The sequence below is a fragment of the Kogia breviceps genome, chromosome 1, assembly GCF_026419965.1.
Source record: "Kogia breviceps isolate mKogBre1 chromosome 1, mKogBre1 haplotype 1, whole genome shotgun sequence".
NCBI lineage: Eukaryota > Metazoa > Chordata > Mammalia > Artiodactyla > Physeteridae > Kogia > Kogia breviceps.
In genome coordinates, this window is record NC_081310.1 from 134,155,382 (window position 1) to 134,181,749 (window position 26,368).

Sequence of the window (26,368 nt, forward strand, 5' to 3'; positions counted from 1 at the left end):
TGTGGGGGGCATTGTTTGGTTGTTTTTGTTTTTTTATAACACATTTTGAGATGGGATAGCAAAGCTTGATTATGATCAAAGATTTCTGGGCTGTAAAGAGGGGACAATGCTAATAAAGTCATGGGCTAGTAATATTTCTAGCCTCTTCGCATTTCTGGTGCATAGGAATTGAATCCATTAGGACCTTGCCCATAGTAGGTACTCATTATTTATTGAATTGAATCAACAGATATCTTTAATGAATTAAAGCAGTAATGAAATTTTGTTCTGAAAATATTTATGTTCTTTCAAAGTGTATCTCTTTAGCCAGTACAAATAAAAACCTGTTAAATTTTTTAAATTGAATATTTGAAGTCTTGTGAACCTGCTTTATAGTTGAATTAAAGTGTGCTGATTTGTTCATAGTAACTGGCAATTTATGTGCTACATATTAGGCTCTGTGCTAAGCATATTTATATTAATTCATTTGATTCTCACAACTATTCTACAGGGTAAGTGTAGAAACTATTTATCTCTTTTGTACACAGAAGATGAATGAGGCACAAAATGCTTAAGAAAATTTGGCAAGGACACAAAGCAGTAAAACCAGAATTACCACTGACCCCAAATCACGGTTGGACCCCAAAGCCTAAGGAAGCATGTAGACTGAAAATTAGGAGATAGTCATTTTGGGCATTTAGGTAATTACTTCTGAAAATCAGCTTTTTGTGTGTTGTTGTTTGTGGTTTTGTTCTTGTCGTTTTAATCTCTAAAATCAGGTGGTATGACTGAATAATCTCAAATTTCCTTTCAACTCCAAAATTCTTGGATTCTAAGAATAATTGAAGAAAGGTGGAAAATGCTAAAACATTGAAAGCACAAAAAATATTTACTCATTTGAGAACTAGGGAGGGTCCAAATGGAAAGCTTGAATTTTTATTGTAAATTGAAAATCAAAGAAGTTACCTACACGTAATTCTACTATTCTCATAAGAATTTTATATAGAGGTTGGATTTTAGGAATTACTGTTTCTCTTAAATTCTGTGAAGTGACCTAGGAAGTGTGTGTTTTCTTTTGATCTTGGAGAATTGATTAAATCTGTGTTAGCATTTTTTTCTAAAAGTTCTTCTCTAATGTTTTTGTATTGGTTCTGAATTTTTGAGATAGTGTTAGTTAACTGGTTCTTCTGAGTGAACTAAGGATCAATTTTATTTTCAGTTGGATATTTTTAGAACTATTCAGTGGATAGGGAGGTATAAATAAATATCCTTTTTCTGTGCAGAGTTCCTTGGAGTTCAAGGAGTGCTGCTTTGCAAACTCAGTGTTTATAAAAGCTAACTGCAGAAGGTATTACCAGCCTAAAACCATTTTCTTTCATTAGTATTACTCTTTCCTTGGACCAGAAATATTTTCCTCATAACATCAATGCCTAGCAGTATGTTAAATTTCCTAAGGAACAATTCAAATGCTGATTGCTTTAAAACTGAAGGGTGGAAAAGCAGTTTTCAGGTGTGATGAGGAAAACTTTCAGGAAAGAAATAAGATTTTAATTAGATCAAAGATTCGAATAAGCTTTGAGAAAGTGAAAGATGATTAAGATAGGTTAGAGTGACCAAAGCTATAGAGTCAGGAAATATATAATTGTATACCTTTTTTGTTGAGCATTTTTATATTTAATCCTAATATGCTTTGTGGTGGGTGTTTGCATTTACAGATGAGAAAAAGGGAAACCTAGGAATCCTAGGAATTACATTTGGTATATGGGAACTGATACATGTTTAGGACTTACATGATACATATTGGATTCAAGTCCTTGAATACGCTTATCCTTTCCAGTTTTCTAATTATAATGAAGGTTGAGGCACTTGGTTTAGTTCCACATCAACACCTTTTTAGAAGAATTCCAGTCACCAAAAGTTTCATTTTCTGTTTAATTTTTATCATTGATAATTTCAAGCATACTCAGAATTGAAAGAATAACATGATGAACTCTAATGAGCCCATCACCCATCTTTGGTGATTACCACTTATAGTAACTGCCAAGGAGGTGTGTAGAAATTGGGACTTCTCCACCATTGACTTACTATGTAACATTGGTTAAGTTACCTCTTGAGATTTTTTTCAATTGTAAAATGGATATCTATCTCACTAAGTACTCTGCCTCATAGAATTGTTGTGATGATTCAGTGACAAAATGAGTATAAAGCATTTATTGTAATACACAGTTTGGCCTTTTGCTGGCACTCAGCAATTTTAGTTCCATTTCCCTTTTCATAGAAAAATGCAGTAAATAACCCTTGGTTGTGCCCCACTTATGACTTGAGGCTGGTGTGTTTTTTTTGTTTGTTTGTTTGGGTTTTTTTTTGCGGTACACGGGCCTCTCACTGTTGTGGCCTCTCCCGTTGAGGAGCACAGGCTATGGACGCGCAGGCTCAGCGGCCATGGCTCACGGGCCCAGCCGCTCTGCGGCATGTGGGATCCTCCCGGACCGGGACACAAACCCATGTCCCCTGCATCGGCAGGCGGATTCTCAACCACTGCGCCACCAGGGAAGCCCCGAGGCTGGTGTTTCTTATACGATGTTTTCCCCACTCTAAAAGTTAAAAGTCTGTAACAATGAAATGAATTGTGGTTCTATAACAGAGACTTTCTTAGACGTACAACTTCCCAGGCTTCCTCCGCACCTCCTCGTGTCCTTAGAAAAAGATTGTCCAACAGAAGTATAATGCAAGTTACATGTTTTGTTTAACCCAACATATCTAAAATATTGCCATTTTAACGTGTTAAATATAAAAATTTTTGAGATGCTTTACATTCTTTATATTTGTTCCAAGGTTTTGCTATCTGGTGTGCATTTTACACTTGAAGTACATCTCAATTTGGACTAGACATATGAAATAGTAACCAAATGTGGCTAGCATTTTACCTTATTAGACAGCACAGCCTTAGCATGTTCACATTCTCCCTATACCAACAAATAGAGTCATGGGAGAGAGACATGGAGAAGATAGAATTAGGATCCATATTTTCCTCAAAGTTATTTGGTCAGTCTTCTAAAGATTCTTAATTGATTACTTCTTTGTTCTTATAGAGATATATCAGAAGCAATTCCAGATGATTATTTGTTAACTCTCTGAAGTTATTAATGATAGTAATAAATTGAACTGTAATTTTAATTTGTCTATCAAATTAATTTTCTTATGTGATAGATAATTTAGCATATATTTGGAAATAATGTAGTTATGATGCTATCCTTAATGACGGTGTGTTTTTGTTTTTTAAGATTGCAGCAAAAATTGGAGGTGATGCTGGTACATCACTGAATTCAAATGACTATGGTTATGGGGGACAGAAAAGACCTTTGGAAGATGGAGGTAAGTTATAGCCATAAATATTTTAAATTGTTTTACACAGAGTTTAGTTGAAGTGATTTTCAGTATTTTTCAAATGTTCTTTTTTTGAAACATTGCTTTTATCATAAGGTTCCTAAAATTGTAAGGGTTATATTGGCCTCAAAAGGAGAGGGGGGAAAAGAGACCTAGACAAGGTAGGTAAAATTTGAGTTAACCAGCCAGTTTTGTCTTACTAGAAAACATCATTTTCCCTCTTTTAGTATTGTGCCAGATTGATAGTTTGCACAGACGACTTGTTAATATACTGAAGAAAACAAAAATACAAAATGTTTAGGAAACATTTCATGGGTTTTTCTCATCATACATGAATTAATCTGAGATGCTGTATTCTCATTACTTTGTTATTTCTGATTTCACTTTAAAGGTTGAAGTTGCTATAGTTTGCTACTTTAGTGTGTTGCAGGTTATACCATTTTTTGTTTGTTTTAGTACCTTGTTTTGTGTTTCAGGTTTAACTCAAAATGTGGCTTAAAACAGATAAACAGTGCCTTGTATTTTTTAAAAACATAATTGTTGAACCTTCTGAACTTAGAAGTCTGCACATATTTTTTTGTTTTAGATTTGATGTATGAATTTTGATACATTTTCTTTTTGCCCTTTTTTTTTTAAAGGAGGATTCTGAATGAGCGTATAGAATGTATTTGTAGCTTTTGACCAGGAGTACTTGGTTTCCTTTTATTTAAGTGTCTTTCACATTTATAGTGAGGTTTTAATATACAAAAAAAATGAGCTAATGATGCTTCAGATGTTGTATGTAATGTATTCTTTTTATTTTATGTGTAGATGGCTCTTGGACAAGTCCGAGCAGTACAACACACTGGGAGGGAATGCCCTCTCCTTTTAAAGGCAGGAATTTTTATTTATTACCTGTGTTCAGTATGTAAACGTGAAATAAACCAGTGGATTCTTAAATGGACACAAATATTTCTTGGATTATGTGTCTGAATTTTTGTTGCACAACATTCTGATGTTTAATCATTTAAGTTTGAAGGGGGGAGGAGAACGTAGTACTTTGAGCTGTAGGTTGCCTATTCTAAGGTACGCATTGTATTCATGTGTGTAAAGGATGTAGATAAAGATGAAGTCATGTAGTTGTTTGAGTTTCTTTTGAAGTTTATGCTGTGAAATGTTTGGTTAGGAACAGTAGAACAGTTTAGATTGAGATTGCCTTGTAATGTGATTTTTTACTTATTTTGCATAGCTTTGTGTTCACTGTCAGATACACTCAACTTTTGATATGTCAAATTTTCACATTTTGATAGGTTTTTTTCCTTCCAATCTTCAGTTCCTACAGTGGGAAGCATCATTAGACTTTAGCATGTGATGTTTTGCTAAGTAACGGACTAAATACTTTGTCTTGTATCATTCTTAAAGTGCTTAACATACATTAAGGTCAGTGATTTGATTCAGTAAAAAAGAATTTTTTTTAGTGTCTGTGCATCTTTTAAACATGAAGAGAATGAAAGAAATGCCGTTTTCTTTCGATCACTAAGTGTTGGGTTGAGTTTTGGCAGTTTCGGTTCAAATGATAAACCATACCCTCAGCTATTTCAGTAAATGTTTATATTGGTATTCTTGATTGGGTATGGGGGAGCTAAGTCTTGTGTTTGTACTTACTGGCAAAAAATTAAAAGACTCTTAATTTTGCAGATCAGCCAGATGCTAAGAAAGTTGCTCCTCAAAATGACTGTAAGTATTTATTTTAAATTGGGTTAAAAGTTAAAGTAACTGTGGATTTTAATATTAGGGCTTTGTTCCTGTGTTTTGTTGGGTATCTTTGAAGTTAGTTGAAGGCCATAAATTTTCTTTTTATATGAATTTATTTGTAAAAATATACCTCCTATCTCCCACTTCAGTTATGGCCATTTATCAATATAATTTAAGATTTAGTTGCTAAGTCATTTTGCATGTTCAATTTATTTTATAGCTCTTTTTTTGAAGTATAGTTGTTATATATTTCATTATGGTTTATCATTGGATATTGAATGTAGTTCTCTGTGCTATGTAGTAAGAACTCATTGTTTATCCATTCTGTACATGTTAGCTTATATCTGCTAACCCCAACCTCCCACTCCATCCCTCCCCCAGCCCACCACCACCATAAGTCTGTTCTCTGTCCACTAGTCTGTTTCTGTTTCGTAGGTAGAATCATTTGTGTCAAATTTTAGATTCCGCATATAAGTGATATCATATGATATTTGTCTTTCTCTTTCTGACTTAGTATGGATGTCTAGTTGCATCCATGTTGTTGCAAATGGCATTGTTTCGTTCTTTTTTATGGCTGAGTAGTGTTCCATTGTATATACGTACCACATCTTCTTTATCCATTCATCTGTCAATGGACATTTAGGTTATTTCCATGTCTTGGCTATTGTGAATAGTGCTGCTATGAACATAGGGGTTATAGCTCCATTTCTTAATCTTTTCTTTTGCTGCTTGAAAAAGGACAGTTTTTTTTCTATGCTATTGCCAATAATGTGCCATTTCACTGAGTTTCTTGCCCACTCTCAGTGTTAAGTATTCTGCATAAAATTTTGTGCTCTTCAGGGTGTTGTGTGTCAGGGAAAGATTTCAGATTTGCTTACAATGATTATATTGTTAAATATATGTCAATTAAATTAAATTTTCACTTTATTTAATTTTTTGGTAGCTTTCGGAACACAGTTACCACCGATGCATCAGCAGCAAAGGTATAGTCAAATAAAAGCTTTTCAAAGAGCACTTTGCAAGTTTTAGTTGAACTGTATGTGAAACACAGCCAAGTTAGTATATAGTGAATATGTGTCTGCTTTTTTTGTTTTTAGTATATATAGCTCATTTCCCTTGACTCAAATAGGTGATAGCAAATGATCTGTTTTCTTGAGTGAGATAACTTTTGTAATTTGAAAGGACGGGTGGAATTAGCCACACTTTAGAAGAAATAAGCTGAATTAAAATAACTGTTAAAATGATATCTCCTGGGGCTTCCCTGGTGGCGCAGTGGTTGAGAATCCGCCTGCCAATGTAGGGGACGCGGGTTCGTGCCCCGGTCCGGGAAGATCCCACATGCCGCGGAGCGGCTGGGCCTGTGAGCCCTGGCCGCTGAGCCTGCGCGTCTGGAGCCTGTGCTCTGCAAAGGGAGAGGCCACAACAGTGAGAGGCCCGTGTACCGCAAAATAATAATAATAATAATAATAATAATAATAATAATAATAAAATGATATCTCCTGAACTGCACCCCAGCTCCTTTTTGTTCGTGCCTTCAGACTGTTCCGTCCACCATACCTTCCTCACTTGATATGTATGACCTTAATTAAAATACTGGGTTTAACTACTCAGGCCCCATATTTTGACTTTGAGTATTTTAAGTATGTGCCTAGAAATCTAGTTTAAGCTATTAGGAGCCATTAGATTTCCATTTTTATGTTTACCTTTATTTGTAAACAAATTATCTATCTATCTTTGAAGGAAAATGTTGGTTTCTGTTATTTCTTAGCAGGTCTGTAATGACAGAAGAATACAAAGTTCCAGATGGGATGGTTGGATTTAGTAAGTAATCTAATTTTTTTAAAGCTATGAAAAAACATAATCAAAACATACTTTAAAATCTTGCAGCAAATAATTTTCTTTTTTCTTACTAGTAATTGGCAGAGGAGGTGAACAGATCTCACGCATACAACAGGAATCTGGATGCAAAATACAGATAGCTCCTGGTAATGTTATTCTCTTGCTGTTATTTACAAAGTGACAAGAAAACTAGCATTTTTAAAGTTGCTAGTGAAAATGATGCTGTTAACATTTTCTTGGCCTAAGATTTTTGTTTGTTTTTAATTATAGACAGTGGTGGTCTTCCAGAAAGGTCTTGTATGTTAACTGGAACCCCTGAGTCTGTCCAGTAAGTACGAAAATCATGTTCCAACCCTTCCTTCCTACTGAAGGATATTGTCCCTGCAATTGAACTGACTTTCTCCTGCGCTATTATTTTTCCCCTTTTTTAGAAAATTTCTAACAGCATATAAACATGCTTGAAAATCCCTCTAAACAGAAAACCATCCCTAAACCCCACATTTCTAATTCTCTGCTCTCTTTTACCAAAAAACTCCTTAAAAGGTGGTAGCTCTGCTTGAATCTTCAGCCTTGATTCCTTTCCCTAAATTCCAGATTTATATCCAGCTGCTTCCTTAGTATACTGTGAATTTCTACTAGACACCTTTAAATGTTAAACTTCAAATTGTTAAAAACAGAATCATTGTTTTCCACCCCATGCTTTTTCTTGTACTCAATCTAGTTCATCTCATTTCAGTTTATGAAAACTCTGTTTTAATACTTTATCTTTCTCTAAAGTTTCATTTGTCCATAAGCATTTTTTCCTTCCCAGTTATTTGGAATTCAGCCTCTTCTTGCCACCTTCTATACTGTCACCTTATCTATGACACCATTTGCCTATATTACCACATTGTGTCGCCATTCTTTTTAGCCTTGTGTAATTACAGTATAGCCATACCGATCCTTTTAAAATATGAATCAATTCATATCACTACTTTGCTCAAAGATCCTCTAATGCTTTCCCATTTAGAGTAGAAGTCAGTGTCTTTATTATGGCTTGGCTTACCTGCCACCTTTCTCACTTCATATTTTACCATTCTTCTCCCAACTCACTCTGTTCTAGCCTCATTTAGCCTCTTTTCTATTTTTTCAACACACCAAGCATGCTTCTCATTAGAGTCCTTTGCACTTTCTGTTTCTTCTCCCTGGAACATTTTTCCCCAGATATTTTCATAGTCACTCCTCTACTTCCGTCAGATCTTGGTTCAAATGTCTCCTTATCAGTAAGGTCATTCATCTTTTTTTTTTTTTGACCTGCTGTGCAGCTTCTGTGATCTTAGTTCCCCGACCAGGGATCGAACTTGAGCCTGCTTCAGTGGAAGCTCAGAGTCTTAACGACTGGACCACCAGGGAATTGTTCATTCATCTATTTTGCATAAAATAGCATCCCTTCACATACATACACACAACCTGTCCTTATCTTGTTTTGGTTTTCTTTATAGCACTTGACAAATGACATGTTGTTTCTTTAACCTGCTATTTTTACTTATTTAATGAAGTTAAGCCATGCCAGCAAGGACCTTGTCTTTTTATTTCACTGCTGTAACCCCATTATCTAGAATAGTACCTGGCATATAGTTGACATTTCTTAAGTATTTGTTGAATGAACAAATAAATTTTAACATGTGAGTAACCAAAGTAAAGGTTTAAAAAGTAAACACATTGATTAATTTTTGGAAGAATGAGCTTTATTCTGAGATAACTTTAGAAGTAGGGTGTGTCTTGGAAATTTTGGAGTATTCTCAAAAATATTGATTATATATTGATACCTAGAAAATTTATTGCGTGGTTTCAGTCTTTGACACTCATGGCATTTTCTTTTAATTGTTAAAATTTAGTCTTAGGCCACCTTATCCTGAATTGGGATGGGAGGAGTACCTGATTATATTATTTTGTATTGACTATTAATTTGTTAACAGATCAGCAAAACGGTTACTGGACCAGATTGTCGAAAAAGGAAGACCAGCCCCTGGCTTTCATCACGGTGATGGGCCAGGAAATGCGGTTCAAGAAATCATGATTCCAGCTAGCAAAGCAGGATTAGTCATTGGCAAGGGGGGAGAGACTATTAAACAACTTCAGGTATTACTGTGTTTGTAAAATGATTACTTTTTGTCTGTTTTGAAGCCTGTTTCCTTCCTCTCCCTTTTTGTTAATACACCTGATTTCTGTGATTAACAGGAACGGGCTGGAGTTAAAATGGTTATGATCCAAGATGGACCTCAGAACACTGGTGCTGACAAACCTCTTAGGATTACAGGGGACCCATACAAAGTTCAAGTAAACTTAAGTTTATATTTTACAAAGAGGGATTTGGGGTGGATGGCAGAGAGGGAACACATGCATGAATAATAACAGTGTTTTGAGACACGATTCCTAAATTGGGTAATTTTTTCTACTTCAGCAAGCCAAGGAAATGGTGTTAGAATTAATTCGTGATCAAGGTGGTTTCAGAGAAGTTCGAAATGAGTATGGGTCAAGAATAGGAGGAAATGAAGGAATAGATGTAAGTAAAAATACCAATTTAGAAGTGGTTGAATGCTAGTCCATAAATAAAATGTTTTTTCCTGTTTTGTGTTACATAGCCTTCTCTAACATTGTACTGTCTTCCCCACCCCCACTTTCTACCTTAGAATACAGAATGTGTACTTTGTATCTTGCCAACCTCTCTGATATAAATATTGTACTTCTATGGTTTGGGGCAGATTAATTTTTCAGGAAATGGCTTTCCTAATGCTTAGTCTTCTCTGTGTAAGGTCCCCATTCCAAGATTTGCTGTTGGCATCGTAATAGGAAGAAATGGAGAGATGATTAAAAAAATACAAAATGATGCTGGTGTTCGAATTCAGTTTAAGCCAGGTGAGTACATATATTTATTTTCTAAGCGTTTGTGGTAGTTAACTTTTGACACTAATTAATTTAATGCTAAATTAATCCAATTTGTTTCCTTTGTTTGAAGATGACGGAACGACACCAGATAGAATAGCACAAATAACAGGACCTCCAGACCGATGTCAACATGCTGCAGAAATTATTACAGACCTTCTTCGAAGTGTTCAGGTTTGATAGAATGTTAAATTTTCATTGTTTTGTTTTGTTCATTTAAAAAAATACTTTCCTTCATTAAATGTGAAAGTCCCCCTCCATATTTTTTTTAATCACAATCTGTTTGGTGATACTGTATTAATAGCTAGAAAGTTTAAATTGCTTTAAGGTAAACATTTTGGAGCAGGACGGCAGCTACATAAGTGCACTGCTTTATTCACCACGGCATAAAAGGAATAAATGGTGGTGGTCATTTCTTGATTATTTGGGCCAAGGTGTGTCCCAGCTTCTCTAAACTTTTCATTTAGGAAAATGAAAGTTGAGGGAAATAGATGTGTAATAATTTTACTGTGGAAAGAAGAGCGTATTTCTGACTTCATCTTTCCCCTCTTTTAGGCTGGTAATCCTGGTGGACCTGGACCTGGTGGTCGAGGAAGAGGTAGAGGTCAAGGCAACTGGAACATGGGACCACCTGGTGGACTACAGGAATTTAATTTCATTGTTCCAACTGGGAAAACTGGATTAATAATAGGAAAAGGCAATGTATTTAAAACTATTAATGTGTGGTTAATAATTTAACGGTTCTGGATGCTATTTCTGTTGCTGTTATAAATGAGTAGCAATAATTTTTTTTTTTGGCTGTGTTTTAGTAGAAAAGTGTTCTTATGCTGATAGTAACACCTAAAGCCTAAATGAAGGGCTTTATATGTACTTAATCAAAAGTGGGATTTGAATCACATTGGCTTCTAGAGAAGGGAACCAATAGTATAATTATTAGTGTAAGAAATTTTTCTTCTGACCTAGAAAGTGGTTAGTGTTTTTGTTTATTTTGCTGTTTCCTGACATGTTTTTAAATTTTTGAATTTTTAAATTATTGTGTTAGTTTCTATTTACATTGCTTAGAAAAGCGATTTCTTTGAAGCAAATATTTTGATGTTATAATTCATTTTAAGGTTGGGTGCAGACACTAAGTTATGTCTTAAAACTTAAATGTGTGAAATGCTTCATATAATTTGATTTAAAGTGTAGAATAAATGGAAACTCCTAGTAGAATATTGGCAGATGGGATACTGTTCATACCTTCCTTCTTAATTGTGACCAGTTTGTTTTGAATAGCTCCTCTTGTATCCTTTGAATCTTTAGAGAAATTACTGTGCTTTGATTTTTAGGAGGTGAAACCATAAAAAGCATAAGCCAACAGTCTGGTGCAAGAATAGAACTTCAGAGAAATCCTCCACCTAATGCAGATCCTAATATGAAGTTATTTACAATTCGTGGCACTCCACAGCAAATAGACTATGCTCGGCAACTCATAGAAGAAAAGATTGGTGTGAGTATGCTTTAAACTTCCAATTGATAGCACAGATCCTGTTAAATAAGACGTTAATTCATATGTTCCTATAAGTGCTGTTCAGAAAAATGTTAATTTCTACTCTAAAATTAGAGGTCTGGTCACATAATAGAAACATACAATATAGAAGAGATTTTCCAGCAATGAAAATAACCCAGTTAATACACAGTTATAGGTGTTCAGAACCTTGTACTTGAGGGTGGGTAAATGAGAGGATAGCATTACTTGAGTTATGGTATTAGGGTTGGTGGAAGGTTGTGGAATATACCTGAAGGAGACAGTTAACAGGAAGTCACTATTTATTAAGGGCTTGCTTACCTAACTTTGGTGACGCAAAGGTGAATCAGATGCCTCCCCCCTCAATAAAGTAGAAATCTATAAATCCCAATTCTTACACTGGCTGACAGTCTTCTGGGGAGTTTTAAAATGTCGACCGCTTGGGTGCCTTACACCTTAACACATAACATACACAGTTCTGATTCAGAATGTCTGCAATAGGACCCAGCATCTAATTTTAGAAGGATGTTCCAGGTGATTCTGATGCATGATCAAATTTGGAAATAGTGAGGAAATAGTGCTTTACTGTGTTTCTTTTATTTTACTATGAAGAGTTAAAGTGAGGGAGCATCTTAAATTATTAATAATAATTAGAGTATCTTAGGAAAGATCTTCTTGAGGTTTGCCATACTGTGAATGGGGTGTTTCTCTCTGCTTGGGAAAACAAAAATAGATGTACAAAAGACACTTCAGAATACCTTATAGGGACTTCCCTGGTGGTGCAATGGTTAAGAATCCACCTGCCAATGCAGGGGACACGGGCTTGATCCCTGGTACGGGAGGATTCCACATGCCACAGAGCAACTAAGCCCGTGTTCCACAACTACTGAGTCTGCTCTCTAGAGCCTGTGAGCCATAACTACTGAGCCCACATGCCACAACTACTGAAGCCCGTACCTCTAGAGCCCATGCTCTGCAACAAGAGAAACCACCGCAAGGAGGAGCCTGCGCACCGCAACGAAGAGTAGCCCCCGCTCACGGCAGCTAGAGAAAGCCCTCGTTTAGCAATGAAGACCCAACGCAACCAAGATAGGTAGGTAGGTAGGTAGGAAGGATAGATAGATAGATTTATTTTTAAAAAATACCTTATGAAAATATACACAAATGTAAGTTCTGTGGTATGGAGAGTAAGTATAATTGTTCAAAAAAATGAAGAAAATAATTGTTGGACTCAATAATGGCAGGAATTGATGCCAGAAAAATGAACAGTGCATCTTGGTTTTGGATTTTGCTATCATTAGTGTGCATGGATCAGCATTGCTCTGGATTGATGGACAGACTAGATAGGTTGTTCAAGAGAAGCTCTTGAGAAGAACTTGGACCCTTGACTTAGACTATTTGGGTTCAGAATACTCTGAATCATTTACTGACTGTGTGACCTTGGGGGAAGATATTTACACTCTTTGCCTCTTTTTCATCTGAAAGTGAGGATAATCATATCTACCTTTTAGGGTTATAGGGGTTAAATGTTTGAAGTATGTGTGTTTATCAGGTAAAAGAGTGCCTGGCACAAAGCCCTGTAAAAATGTTGCTGCCTTTTTTCAGTAATCCTTTTTTTTTTTTACTATTTGGAAAGGATAGGTTATGTATAATTGAAGTGAGGGATAATGACAGCAGTTAGAGACTTAAAGAGACAGGTTATTATGAAAGTTTTGAAGTTTGGCTTTATTGTAGTGAGAAAATTGACAACCATATATAGATTAAGTATTTTTGTCCAAATTGTCACATAGTGAGTATTAACTGCATGAAAGGAATATTTTATTTTAGAACAGTTAAATCTAGTGGTCCTTACAAGTTGGATTATCAAAGAAGAATCAACTAAGCATTATTAATTATGATGTGGCATGAAATGGATGCGAAATATCCTGATTTGTTAAATCAATTAAAAAGGGAATCTTCATGGTATTCAGAAAATTATGATAAAGGATAAGGGAGGAAATGAATTAAATTATTGTTTGAAGTGGGGCTCAGTGACAGGAAGGCTGTGAGAAGGACTGGTTTGTTGAGTGAGAACTTGTTACATTATTGGGAAAGTATTCAATAGCCAGTTCACGATATGAGACCTAAGCAATTTGAGGACTGTATTGTCAGCATGGTTCTCTGATTACAATGTTAAGTGAATAGATGTAGAGTAGATGAAGAGAGAAGAGCTAGAGGTAAGAACTTGATATTTGATAAGCTTCCATGATTAAGATGATAAAGGGCTAGTAAAAGTAAAAATTGTGCAAGGAAATGTAATTAATGGAAAAAGGAATAGCCTGAAAAGAATAGAAAGTAAAGTTAATGTTTCAGTTCTCTGCTAATGCTGTTGATTTTAATTAATTTTACATGCCTCATTAATATGGCAGAGTTCAGAAGTTTTGCAACATGAGTGAAGAAATGAAGGAAAATTTTAGATTGCTTGTGGTTAGGTAAAAGGGTAGAAATGGAAGGTAATTTGGCCTTTGAAATGTTTAACCATTACTGTCTTTCTGATTTTTGTTTGTCTTTTGCTTTTTGCAGGGCCCGGTAAATCCTTTAGGGCCACCTGTACCCCATGGGCCCCATGGTGTCCCAGGCCCCCATGGGCCTCCTGGGCCCCCTGGGCCTGGAACTCCAATGGGACCATATAACCCTGCACCTTATAATCCGGGACCACCTGGCCCTGCTCCTCAGTAAGTTTTGAATTTGGTTCTAGGCTTTTCCTCAAAGATTCTAGATTTTGGGAAACTATTTTAAAATTGATTTCTGTGTTTTCAGTGGTCCTCCAGCCCCTTATGCTCCTCAGGGGTGGGGAAATGCATATCCACATTGGCAGCAACAGGCCCCTCCAGATCCAGGTAAAAGATGCTTATCATTTGGGTGTAATCTGTGTTTTTGTTTGCCACTCCTGTTATAGTTATAAATTTTCTAGTGTTGATTCTACATTGTGTGCATTTTCTGCACTTGTTTCACTCCTTCAGCAGAAGTGTTAGGTTCTGGTTCTACTACAGTGTATAAGACTGTTGTGAGTATGGTCTGTTTTTGTAGGTCTTTTCCTACCTGCATTTGGCTTTCTCTACTTTAGAAGTAATACAGCAGAATGCTAAAAGCCAAAAGTATAGGAAGAAATACAGTGTCTTAGGTTTTAGATGCTAGTGCCATCAAATGTATTGTATGTTAATTGTGACATTATCCATGAAAGAATAGTGTACATTTATTTATAAAATTGTGTGAGTCAGTTGGAGTGTTTAATCCTTGGGCATTAAACTTCCAAATTCTCAAATAAGATATGTAAGTTGCCTATTTTTGTATTCCTGATATAACTTCACATTAGTAAAAAGCAGGCCTGTATTAAATATCTGCATGTTGGAACTCTCAAATTAATTTAGTTAAATATTTTCTCCGTTCAGATGTGATCCTTTTTTTTTTCTCAACCTACTACAATACCTCTTAGGCCTCTTTCACTGGAGTAGTTTCAAGGAAGGTACTGAATTAAGGATTCCTTCGCACTAGTATACTTATTTTTTAAAAAACTAAAATAATTTAAATGAAATTGTTTTAGTGAATTTTATTAAACATTTCTGGTATTTAAGGGTGGCCCTATATTATAACATACCTTAATTTCATAGGAGGTATGCTCTTTGGAACATGATGATACAACATGACAGTTACCAAATAACCACAACTCCCACACCTTCAAGAAACTAAACTGTGCCCTAAGGTCTCAGTATGCAGCAATGAATTTACATTCTGTAGAAATGCGTACTTAAAATGTTAGCAATACTGTGCTAGAAGGACTTAACAGAAGAAGGGTCAAATATGATTTATTGTATAATAGTGTTTAAAGAATGGAAGGATTTTTCTTTTCCTCTTGTAAGCTAATTGGTATGGTGTTACTAAGCAGAAGAATCCCACCACTGAAGAGATTGAGAAAATTAAGGGGCAGATTTATATTGGGTAACTTGGATCTGCAGGATTGCACCTATTTGGATACTCTGTTTGGGTAGGTAGTATGATTGAGAGAAATGATGGGAATAAGAAGTGGTCTCTGTTTCACAGTCTCATTTTCCCACTTGGGGTAGTGGTGAAGTCATTAGTGAAAGAATTGGTTAATGAATGTGGCTTTCAGCAATGCCTTTGGGAAAGAAATAACCCATTTTGCTAAAAGATAACAGCTAGGGTTAGATATTGCTTATATGTAAAAACCAAAATGAAGTTGTTTCATTACTTTGTATTAAACATCCTTCTATTTAAATGTGGCCCTATATTGACAGTAAAGTCTGTATTCTCTGAATTAAAATCTGTTTCTATAAAAAAATTACTGGGTTGTTAAAGATTTATGTAGTAGTCACATACTTAGAGTGAAACAGACTTGAATAAGTCCTAGTCATAACTAACTAATTATGGGATAGTAAGCAAGTTTTGAACCTCTCTAAATCTGTTTTCTTATGTATAAAATGATAAGTAAATGAATGAATTTAGTAAGTTCTCAGTACGTAGTAATTATGAGACTGGGTTTCATATATGGTCTACACATTTTAAGAGTGAAAGTATCAATTCTTAAAAGTCTGTTTTACCTCAGTTTCTCTATCTAGATGTGCTATAAGTGACATTTGTATTACTATACAAGTAATGATACTATGTATTGGGACACATGATTAATTTAGAAACTTACAGAGAGTGGCATAATGCCTTATAATTGTATCACCTTAGACATTGGATCACTCTGGGAATCCTTACCCTTTTTTTCTCAAACATCACTAACCTTTGTTTTATTAGACAGCTGAGAATTGCTGCCCATTTGGGATGAAGGCTAAATAGATTACATATAGATATAGAATCTGGTTAAGGAAATTACATCCTTCTTCAGGATATAAACTAATAAAGATATAGTATTATATGATACACCCAGTATAAAAGACAGAATCAGTAAGAGGATTTCTGTTTCTGACTGAGAAGTCTCAAACTTGTAATGCATCAGTTGATTTTTATGAAGGATGAGTGAGGGACAATCAAGTGCAGAGGAAGCATAACATGGTGAAATGCCCAAATATGAGCATGATGACTTTTGAAAAGTACAAGCAATTTACTCTGGCCAGAACTTGAGAGTTGGAAAACTCTCAAGAGAGGAGGCTGGAAGGGAAAGTATAAGTGAGGGTGTCCAAATATCTTGTTAAATATGTTGAATGATATTCTGTACTTAAAAGCTTTAATAGTCCCTAAAGACTCCAGGAAATAAATGAAGAATTTCAAATAGGGCAGTGACATCAAGTTTATCTTTTAGGATAATCACTGAAATATGATGAGATGAAATATGGCGAATCTGTTTCTTTTTCCAAGGTGTTTAAGTTGTCTTTTCATTGAAAACAAGATAGGACAGAGTTCATAGTTGTAAAATAATTCTTTCTTGTACAGGTTAGTCCCTAGAATTCCTTTCCTTTAGTCATCTGCCACATAAAACTGTTGTGCTTGAGGCAAAACTGGTTTAGAAAAAGAAGGGCACAGGATGGTTTGAGACAAAGCATTGGATTTGGAACCAAAAGATCTTTATTTGTATCCCAACTCTGCTAGTCACTAGTTTTCTAGGAACTAGGAAAGTTACTTAATCTCTGAGGCTAAGTTTTCTATAATAAAAGCTAATGATAGTAAAAATAATAGAAGAATTTGAAAGTGTCCACTTAACTGTTTTTTAATGTCCATTTAATTTGGGGGTCCATATATTTGCTAGAGAGGTGTGTGTGTGATTGATTCATTATGGACTTTAGATACAAATATAAAACTTGTGTTTATTCTAGCTAAAACAGGAACAGATCCAAATTCAGCAGCTTGGGCTGCTTATTATGCTCACTATTATCAACAACAAGCACAGCCACCGCCTGCAGCTCCTGCCGGTGCACCAACTACAACCCAAACCAATGGACAAGGTAACTATGGTAATTAAAGAATTTATTTTCTATGTGGAAGTGAAAACCTGTGTTTGGAATTATATATAAAGTACATCGGTGTATTACCCCCAAATTTATAATATTATTTAGTTACAGCTTCAGTAAGCAGCCTTTGCTTTTTAAAAACAAGTTACTTTGAAATAACTGCAAACTTTCATAAAAGTTGTAAGATACATTACCAAGAACATCCAGATCGTCTAGCTGTTGATGTTTATCTTCCCCATTTGTTCCATTACCCTATCACATGTGTCCATATCCATCATCATTAGTCTTTTTCAGAACCATTAAGACCAGGCTGTAGACACAATGCCTATTACCCTTAAATACTTCTTTCTATATTTCTCCAAAAATAACCATCACACAGCACTTGTTAATCAACGTTAATACATCTTACTATCCCAAGTCACAGCCATTACTGAGATTTCACCAATTGTTCCAACATCTTCTCATCAATCAAGAATAATTCCTGTCTTTTTCTTTCAAAAGAGTACAGACCTTTTGTTTTGTGAGATGTTTATGGATCAACCTACGTTCCTTCAACCTTTTCTTATGAAGATGAGGTCATGATCAGGGTTCCTGCTTACATTATGGCAAGGATACTTCAGAAATGAATGCTGTTCTCTTAGTGCATTACAATAGGGGTCATATAATGTGGACCTGTTTTATCCTCAGAGGTAGTAACCATGGTCACTCAGTCATGTTGATGTCTGCCAAGATTCTATACCATAAAATCACCATTTTTCTCTTTGAAATTAATACTGTCTGGAGAGTTATACTGAGATTATACCACTATTCTGTTCTTTTTTTGGGAAGGGGGGCAGGACAAACAGGATAATTTTATTCTCATTTTTCCTTAAATATACAGTAGAAGTTTTATAATTCAGTTTGGTTAGATGTGATTTATAATCTTAACATTTTTTAAAGAACAAATGATAGCAGAAACAACTAGTACAAATTATAAAACTACTAGAGCAAAGAGAAAACTACCTTTCTGATCAAAACATGTACCATAGCTAAACTTCCTTAGAAAACTTTGTAAGATTTCTAAGCTAAACTTTCTTAGGATTCTGTTCCTCATTGAAGGTCTTAGCCTTCATTGATAATAGCTGCCTGATTCAATTACAAATATGATAATTTCTCCTTCCATCATTCATTCTGCATTTATTAGGTGGTATTTTACTATGGAAGAGGTTTCCTTTTTCTTTCTATTTCTTTGTGTCAGTATTGAATCCTGTTTTATTCAGTAAGTTATATTTTTAACTTAACCAGATTGTCCTAGATTTGGCCAGTCAGGAGTAGCTTCAAGATGGCTCCTGTATCCTTTTGACATGCCTGTCATTGTTTAAGCACTTACCTACTTTCTTGCACAATAAGATGCTTATATTGTGCTTTTTGGGCTCCAGCCCTTGAATCAGCCATTTTTCCAATGATCCCTGATTTCTTTTAGTAGATGATGATATTTAGAAACTTAACAGTTGTGTTCATTGCTGCTGAGGTGTTACTGCTACTAGCTCCTTTCAGTGTACAGAGCTAGGAAATGAATTTACGTACATGCATACCTACATACATATAAAAAATACATAAATATCCATATGTGTATGTATTTTTAAAACTGTACATTCATATCACCTGCAATTCCATTCCAGGATTTCAAAGTTCTTCTTTCTAGCTTTTCCCACTTTCCATGCTTATAAATGGTGAAAGACCTGGTATCATCAGTGTGTTTTATTTGACCAGTGAATTTACTTATATGCTCAATGTAACTACTCTTCTAAATAAATAGAACACACCTTCTCTGTTCACTACCTCTCTACTCCCAGAGTTCTGTGTCTTTGGCATCAGCAAGGATGCCATTACCACACAGCACTTCTCTCCTACCCTCATTCTCCATGACAGGCTACTCCCAACTCCTCTACACAAAAAACAGAAGGAAAGGGCCAAAATTGCTTTTTAAAGACCTTAATCATAATTTTTTATGTTTTTCTTAAATAAGGAGATCAGCAGAATCCAGCTCCAGCTGGACAGGTTGATTATACCAAGGCTTGGGAAGAGTACTACAAGAAAATGGGTATGTTCTACATTTCTTTTTTTATACATTTTATTAAACTGAAACATTTAGTAAGTATCACACTAAAAGGTTGAAGATTTTGATAAAAGCATGTTTGTTCCGTGTTTTTATTACTTTGGACTTCTTTCATCCAATAACTTTTAAAATCTTGAGGTATAGAACTATTGAACAAGAATGCATTCCAAAATCACTGAACTTTCAGATGTATCATGGTCATTACAAATAATAATTGTTAAATTTTTGGTTAAGAAATTTTTTTAGGGCTTCCCTGGTGGCGGAATGGTTGAGAGTCCGCCTGCCGATGCAGGGGACATGGGTTTGTGCCCCAGTCCGGGAAGATCCCACATGCCGCGGAGCGGCTGGGCCCGTGAGCCATGGCCGCTGAGCCTGCGCATCTGGAGCCTGTGCTCCACAACGGTAGAGGCCACAACAGTGAGAGGCCCGCGTACTGCAAAAAAAAAAAAGAACTCTTTTTATTTCTAGTGCGTTTGTCAGCCATTTACTAATTGAAACTAAAAGTTTCCCCACTGGCACATAGGACATTGAATATTACCTATACTTTTGTCAAAGATAAGTTACATGTCAGTAACCTAAATTGCACTGGTTAAATTATAGAGCACCAAGCGAAAATTGGTTGCGTGTGATATTATTTGTGCTGCAAAATAAACAGATAAGAAGTAACCTACAGTGACAGAGGAAGTTAATTACTTAAATAACATTTGCATTATGAAAAAGGAAAAACAGTCACCTAGAAGGGCCATTTTCATTCTATAAATGTAGAGCATATACTATATGCCAAGCATAGGAATAGATACTGAGAATGTGACTGGGCATAACACTTAGGAGCCCTGCCCTTCTGGTTATTATATTCTAATGGAGAGTACAGTTGTCAGTCAAGTACTTTGCAAATATATTATTGCAAACTGCTGTGAATGCAAACTGTACAGTGGTCCCCCACTTTTACGGGGGGGATATGTTCCAAGTCCCCTCCCCCCCATGGATGCCTGAAAGTGCGAATAGTACTGAACCCTATATGTACTATACTTTTTACCTATATGTACATAACTATGATAAAGTTTATGAGTTAGGTACAGTAAGAGAGTAACAACAATAAATAGAACAGTTATAACAGTATATTGAATGAAAGTTACATGAATGTGATCTCTGTCTCAAAATACCTTGTACAAATTTAATGCCTTTTCCATCTTAACTAAGCAGATAATCACGTACTGTAGCTGTAACCTGCATTTTGAGGTGGGACAGCAAAACTTGGATGAATTTCTTTTTCCTCTTCCACAATTTCACAGAAGATTTGTTCTTACCATAGATCGTAGTGACCTCAGTCAGCATATGATTGTTTTCTTTCCTTATTAAATGGAAAACTTTTAACCTTTTCACTTAAAGGAAAAGGCTTCTCTTTGTCATATCCACATTGCCAGCATCACTATTCTTTCACTTCGGGGCCATTATTAAGTAAAATAAGGGTTACTCAGACACATAAGCACTGCAGTACCAGGACAGTCAATCTTACAAGCAAAATGGCTGCTGAGTGACTAACTGGTGGGATATGCTAGACAAAGGGCCAGTATGAGATTTCATCATGCTCCTCAGGATGGTGCACAGTCTAAAACTTACGAATTATTCATTTAATATTTTCAGGCCACGGTTGACCACAGGTCGCTTCACTGCAGAAAGCAAAACCGTGGATGGGGTTCTTTCTGTTCACTGACACTTAGATGTGCACATTGGAAAACAGGTCACACAACTACAAAGTGGTGGAACCAGACTTTGAACTCTTAAGAAGGTCTAAGTCCCACGCCTGTCTCCTGAATTTGCATTTTTCAGGAACCATTTCAAACCTGATGTTATACTTCCGGACAGACCGGGTGTTTTTCAGATGCTTATTCTCAGTTATTCAAAATTAACACACTTACACCATAGCCAGGTGTCACAAACAGAAGCTAATAAGATAAACTTGCTCATTCTTCACTGATATAAAAAGTATCTATAGGTGATAGTTTTGTCAAAAGATACAGTCTGCTTGTGATTCTCAACGTAAATTTCAGTGTTCTTTGCCAAAGAATGTTTGTCGTTTTCCACAGAAAGAAAAATTTCCAGAAAGGTTATTATATTAATCTTTGAATAAAAGTACATATACCTGATGATAAGGATAGGATGTTTTGCACAGCTGATCTCTGTTTTAAAAAAAGAAAAATAATTTTTCCTGTTAGAATGACTTTCCAGAAGAGTCGCTGCCTCTTACTCCTGAGGTTGTAACAAATTCATTAATTTATGTTTTTGTGACCCAGTTTATCTCAAGCAGGTCTACAACAGCTAAAATTCTGCAAAAAGAAACTTAAATCACATAATTTATTTTCCAAATTGGGATACTTTTGAGAATAACTGGGAATACTATTAATAATCATTCCTTAGTGACAGTGGTCATGACCTATGGTCACTACCTTTTATGAAGTAGCATCACTTTTATTAAAGATTTGAGCATATTGAGGTTAAAAATCATTAGGTCCAACTTGTATTTTCACAGTGGGTAGTATGCTTTATATGTTCCCTACATTATTATTAAAACTGGGTAAAAACAAAGGCCTATTGTTAGACTTAAGTATTTAATAAATTTACTCTTTAGCCTTTTTACACTTACCCAAAATGAGTGGGTGTGTTGAATGTAATCTGCAAGGTCTAACCATTCAAATTTTTATTGTTAAGGGTAGACATTTCACCTTTCCTTTTTAAAAGTTTTTTGTTTTCTTCCTTTTCCCTGCTAACTACTATATATAATTCTAATTTTAGAGATAATATGCTGGACTGGCTTGAGTCCTTTGTGGAGAAAGGTGGTATAGAAATAACTCATTAAATAACACCATGTTTGAAGACCCTTCTAACCCCCACCTTCTTTTCACTTGAATATTTTTCTGAAGCAGCACAACAATAAACTTAATTTTATGAGCAAAGTGAACTGGTTGAGTGATTTCCCCCTTACATGTAAATCTTAAATAATGTTAGGTTGTCAGGTGTTCTACAAGGTCCATATATTTTTCCTGTATAAGTCTTTGTTTTTTGTTTTGTAAAGGATTGATTGCTTAACTACTTTGATTTCTTCTAGGTACATTGCTTGTCCTTAAGATCTTTTTAGGATAACTACAAATAAGAAACCTTAAAGCATCAAACTAAACAGTTCAGTCTTTTGATGTTTAAAAAATGGAAGGGAAAGAAATGGGTAATAAAATATCAGAGAGAGAGAAAGGTCTTTATCTCTAAGTCAAACTCCCTTATTTGGAAAGATTGAGTTTTACTCTTCCAAGTGGCATAGGTAGGATTTCCTAGGACTCTGGATGTCCTGATTTCTTTTTTTTTTTTTTCTTTTTTGTGTATCTATTGCAGTTTTGGGGTTTGCTGTTCCCATGAGGTTTTTGTTTGTCCCCCCCCACACACACACGCACACTGTATTTTATTTTTACAAGAGATAAGTAAACTGACACCAAGCATTGTAAATGGATGGCCACAACAAAAGCAACAATGATTACCATTACCAAACACGAAACACACTCATACTATGTCATAATATTGACATTCAGTCCAGTAAGGATGTCCTGATTTCTAATCCAGTGCCCTCGTCACAAAACTAGAGAGACTGTCTCAGCTTTTGAAGCCATTTCAGCTTTTTCTGTTAACAGAAAATCCCCACTAACACTGTAGATTTGTCAGTTTGCTTATTAATAAAAGTCTGTTGAAACAGATGAGTTTTTAAATTAGTTTTGTTTTCTGAAACAATTGTTAAATTACCTAGATTAGCATGAAGAGAACTTAAGAGAGAAATTCTTAAAGATGAGATTCTGGAGGGTTAAAGATGGAAACTTTAAGGAATTCGTATTGCTGTCCTATAAGGAATGACAGCAGTCTGGATGTGGGTGCTTTTGAAGCTAGAATGAAGGGAACTTTTGTAAAAAAGTAAACATCCTAAAGAGAAATAGGGTTTCAAAATAGAGAGGCAGTTTCTATTTGGAGGAAAGTAAATGAAGGCATTTTGGGATAAGTTTGACTTGAGGCGGAGTACCTTTTAATGTTAAGCACTGATATGGTGGACTCTGAACCCTTAGCATATGGTACCTAGCCTAAAAGCCAGGAGAGAGTGAGTGGTTGTGGGAAAGATGCAGGTGTATGGAGAAATAACTGAGGGTGAAATCAAGCAAGGCTGTCTCTTGGGATGTAATAATAGAACGTTACATGTGAACTCTTGGACAATTCTTATTATCTCTTGAATGAAATAAAATTAAGACTTTATACATTGTAAAGTTACATGTAAATGTTAAGTGTTGTTCTACTAAATTATTTCATATCAAAACAGTTTTTGAACTGAGGAGAAGAATAAAGGGAACAAGTTAAGGACATGTCTTTCCAAAGGGCAAGAGGCTAGGGGAAGAGCCAAAACATAAATAGATAGGAAGAGTTCTTTCCCTGCTTTCACCTGGGCAAAAAGAGTGACATTTGACCTTCACATAGGAGTGGAATGAGTTTTTCTATGGATTTTTTCAAGATTGGAATGTCAAATGTTGATGACTTACTTAACCAGCTGTTTATTTTTCTTAGAGTCTAACGTGTTTACTTTTAGCTTTCCACAGGGATATTTGAGTTTGGGATGGGGGGTGTTTTTCAGGGAACATTAGAGTTTGATGAATTTTCTTGATATGTCTCCCTGATATTGTTACTTTTTTGCATCTAAAATATGAGTATCTCTTAACAATGAGGTTTAGTTCCATTTTGTAAACCTGAAGTGGAAATTGTTGCTGTCTTAAATAAGTTTGGCCTCAAGTCAGCAAGTTTTCAAGTGTGCAGTTTGTAAGAAAATGTTGTATGGTTTTATTACTATTGGTACCAAGATATTTGGCAGTTGTCTAAATACTGAAACTGGTTTTAGATTTAATTGAATTGTGTCTTCTCATAAGATCAAAATGTTAGACTCACTTCCTCTTTGAAAAGGGTATGGAAAACAAAAGTGTGAGAATTTTCTTTACAATATATGGGATTTCTCTGTGCTGTTGCCCATATAAGTAGGGGGGAATTTCTTGCATTTTTTAAGTTAGTCATAAATCTTAAATTTTTATTTACTCAGTTGCTTTTATTCTTTGGCCAGTTTTGTGATGGTGAATAGACCACTTTCTAAAACTATAAAATTGCCTTGTTGGCAACATCTAACAAACATAAAGACAGCTTTCTGCCAGTATTTTTTGTCTAGCTGTAATAATTTCATAAAGTCAAATAAATTACAAACTAAATAAAATTTTTTTCAAATAAAGGAGTTAAATAGGGAAACTCAGGTTCTCTTTCTCTCCAACTTTTGGTTTCAAATTTTTTTATACCTTCAGAAAATTGGAAAAATAGTACAGCGAACACCCATGTTTATATTTCCTATCCAGATTGACCATTTTCAAAAAGTTTGCGACATGTACTTTGTATACTTTTTTTGGTGCCTGAGCCATTTCAAAGTAAGTTGCTAACTGTTGCTCTAAATAAATTTTCAATAATATCAACATATTTAAGTTTCCCTGGTTGTCAGAAAAAATGTCTTTTGTAGCTATTTGTGTGTTGGGGGGGCTTGTTTATATTTTGTTTTTTAAATTCAGAGACCATTCAAGGTTCATGCATCGCATTTGAATATGTCTCTTTAATCTCTTAATTCCAGAAAGTCACCTAGAAGAATGCGCTTGTGCAAGCTGTTGAGCTTTGTGTTTCATTGGTTTTGCTTCTTAGAACCTCTTCAGTAGTGATTATTCTTTATGTCCTTCATCAAGTTATTTTTAATAAAATCGTATTGTAATTTGGACACAGCGTATTAAAACTTTAAATGTCATATTAAAAGATAGCTTGAAGATTAGTGTTTATACATGTAGTTTATAGGTTACTTATCAGGAAACAAAAATGTTGGCCAGATCTTAAAATAATAGCTTTTAAGTGGGTTTTTTTTTCCTCAAAAAATGCTTTTTCTTTTTCTCTATTGGAGATTTGCATTTTATTTAAAATTTGTAGTGTAACAAATCCAAATAAGAAAACAAAAAATAGTGGTCCATCCATTCCTCCCAGCATCACTACTGGGGAACCGTGGACTGCTGCTCCAGACTGAATTTAGAACATTAATAGTTTATAAATTCTGTAATTGAATCGAGATTATGCCTAAATGTTTACCTATCTTGGTTAAAACTCTCTGGATGGTTTTGTTTTTTATTAATAGTGATGCTCTAGAACTAAGTTATGATTAGTATAGGGCAAAAAGAAAATAAAAGAGCATTTAGATTTTTTTTTTTAATTACAGAGTAGTTTTCTGACACTAACGAATATTTAAAATAAAACAGGAGCAATTCTGACCCTCTGTGCTTTTGTCTTTATAACCTGTACTTACAGTGGATATAATTTTGTATTAAAATTTAGGGGGTTTTTTTTAGGTCAACAAGGGCAGACACAAGATTATTCAAAGGCTTGGGAGGAATATTACAAGAAGCAAGGTATTGTTTTTATTAGAACTGAGATTCTTTGAGGCTTTTAATTGTGGTTACAGCAACAAAGTTGTTTTGTTTTCTCAAAGGTCAAGCAGTTCCTGCCCCTACTGGTGCTCCACCAGGTGGTCAGCCAGATTATAGTGCAGCCTGGGCTGAGTACTATAGACAACAAGCAGCCTACTATGCCCAGACAAGTCCCCAGGGAATGCCACAGCATCCTCCAGCACCTCAGGTATAATAAATTTGCTAATGTGTTGATTTCAACTCCAGTCCTGTTCTCTGCATGTTTACTGTTGTCTGGGATTATGTTTGCCTTTTAAATTTTTATCAGGCAAAGTATAACTAAATGAAGTACTGTGGTATATTGTTTGGGTTTTTTTGTTTGTTTGTTTGTTTTTTACAATGCTTTCTGGCATCTGAGTGCTAGATATCTCTATAATGCCTTTGATTTTAA

At 35.2% G+C, this 26,368-nt stretch overlaps 1 protein-coding gene across 35 annotated transcripts in view; it reads left to right on the forward strand.

Annotated features, from left to right (window-relative positions):
- The window catches only part of FUBP1 (far upstream element binding protein 1), a 34,527-nt gene that overhangs the window by 3,238 nt on the left and 4,921 nt on the right, over positions 1-26,368 (forward strand). For 3 of the 35 annotated variants that reach the window (XR_010842557.1, XM_059075223.2, XM_067044213.1), the window contains exons 2-21: positions 3,264-3,354; positions 4,177-4,239; positions 5,044-5,082; positions 6,044-6,083; positions 6,869-6,921; positions 7,014-7,085; positions 7,210-7,267; positions 8,898-9,060; positions 9,160-9,258; positions 9,383-9,484; positions 9,735-9,837; positions 9,938-10,038; positions 10,420-10,561; positions 11,193-11,353; positions 13,934-14,085; positions 14,171-14,250; positions 17,188-17,325; positions 19,331-19,405; positions 25,861-25,920; positions 26,001-26,146. Coding sequence is in view for 20 of the 35 variants with exons in the window: in XM_059075223.2 (XP_058931206.1) it covers positions 3,264-3,354; positions 4,177-4,239; positions 5,044-5,082; positions 6,044-6,083; positions 6,869-6,921; positions 7,014-7,085; positions 7,210-7,267; positions 8,898-9,060; positions 9,160-9,258; positions 9,383-9,484; positions 9,735-9,837; positions 9,938-10,038; positions 10,420-10,561; positions 11,193-11,353; positions 13,934-14,085; positions 14,171-14,250; positions 17,188-17,325; positions 19,331-19,405; positions 25,861-25,920; positions 26,001-26,146 (1,938 nt within the window). In the remaining 15 variants the exon portion in view is untranslated. Of the gene's footprint in view, positions 1-3,263; positions 3,355-4,176; positions 4,240-5,043; positions 5,083-6,043; positions 6,084-6,868; positions 6,922-7,013; positions 7,086-7,209; positions 7,268-8,897; positions 9,061-9,159; positions 9,259-9,382; positions 9,485-9,734; positions 9,838-9,937; positions 10,039-10,419; positions 10,562-11,192; positions 11,354-13,933; positions 14,086-14,170; positions 14,251-17,187; positions 17,326-19,330; positions 19,406-25,860; positions 25,921-26,000; positions 26,153-26,368 lie in introns of those variants that run through there. The other 32 variants (XR_010842568.1, XM_067044315.1, XM_059075228.2 and 29 more) reach the window with 16 other exon arrangements.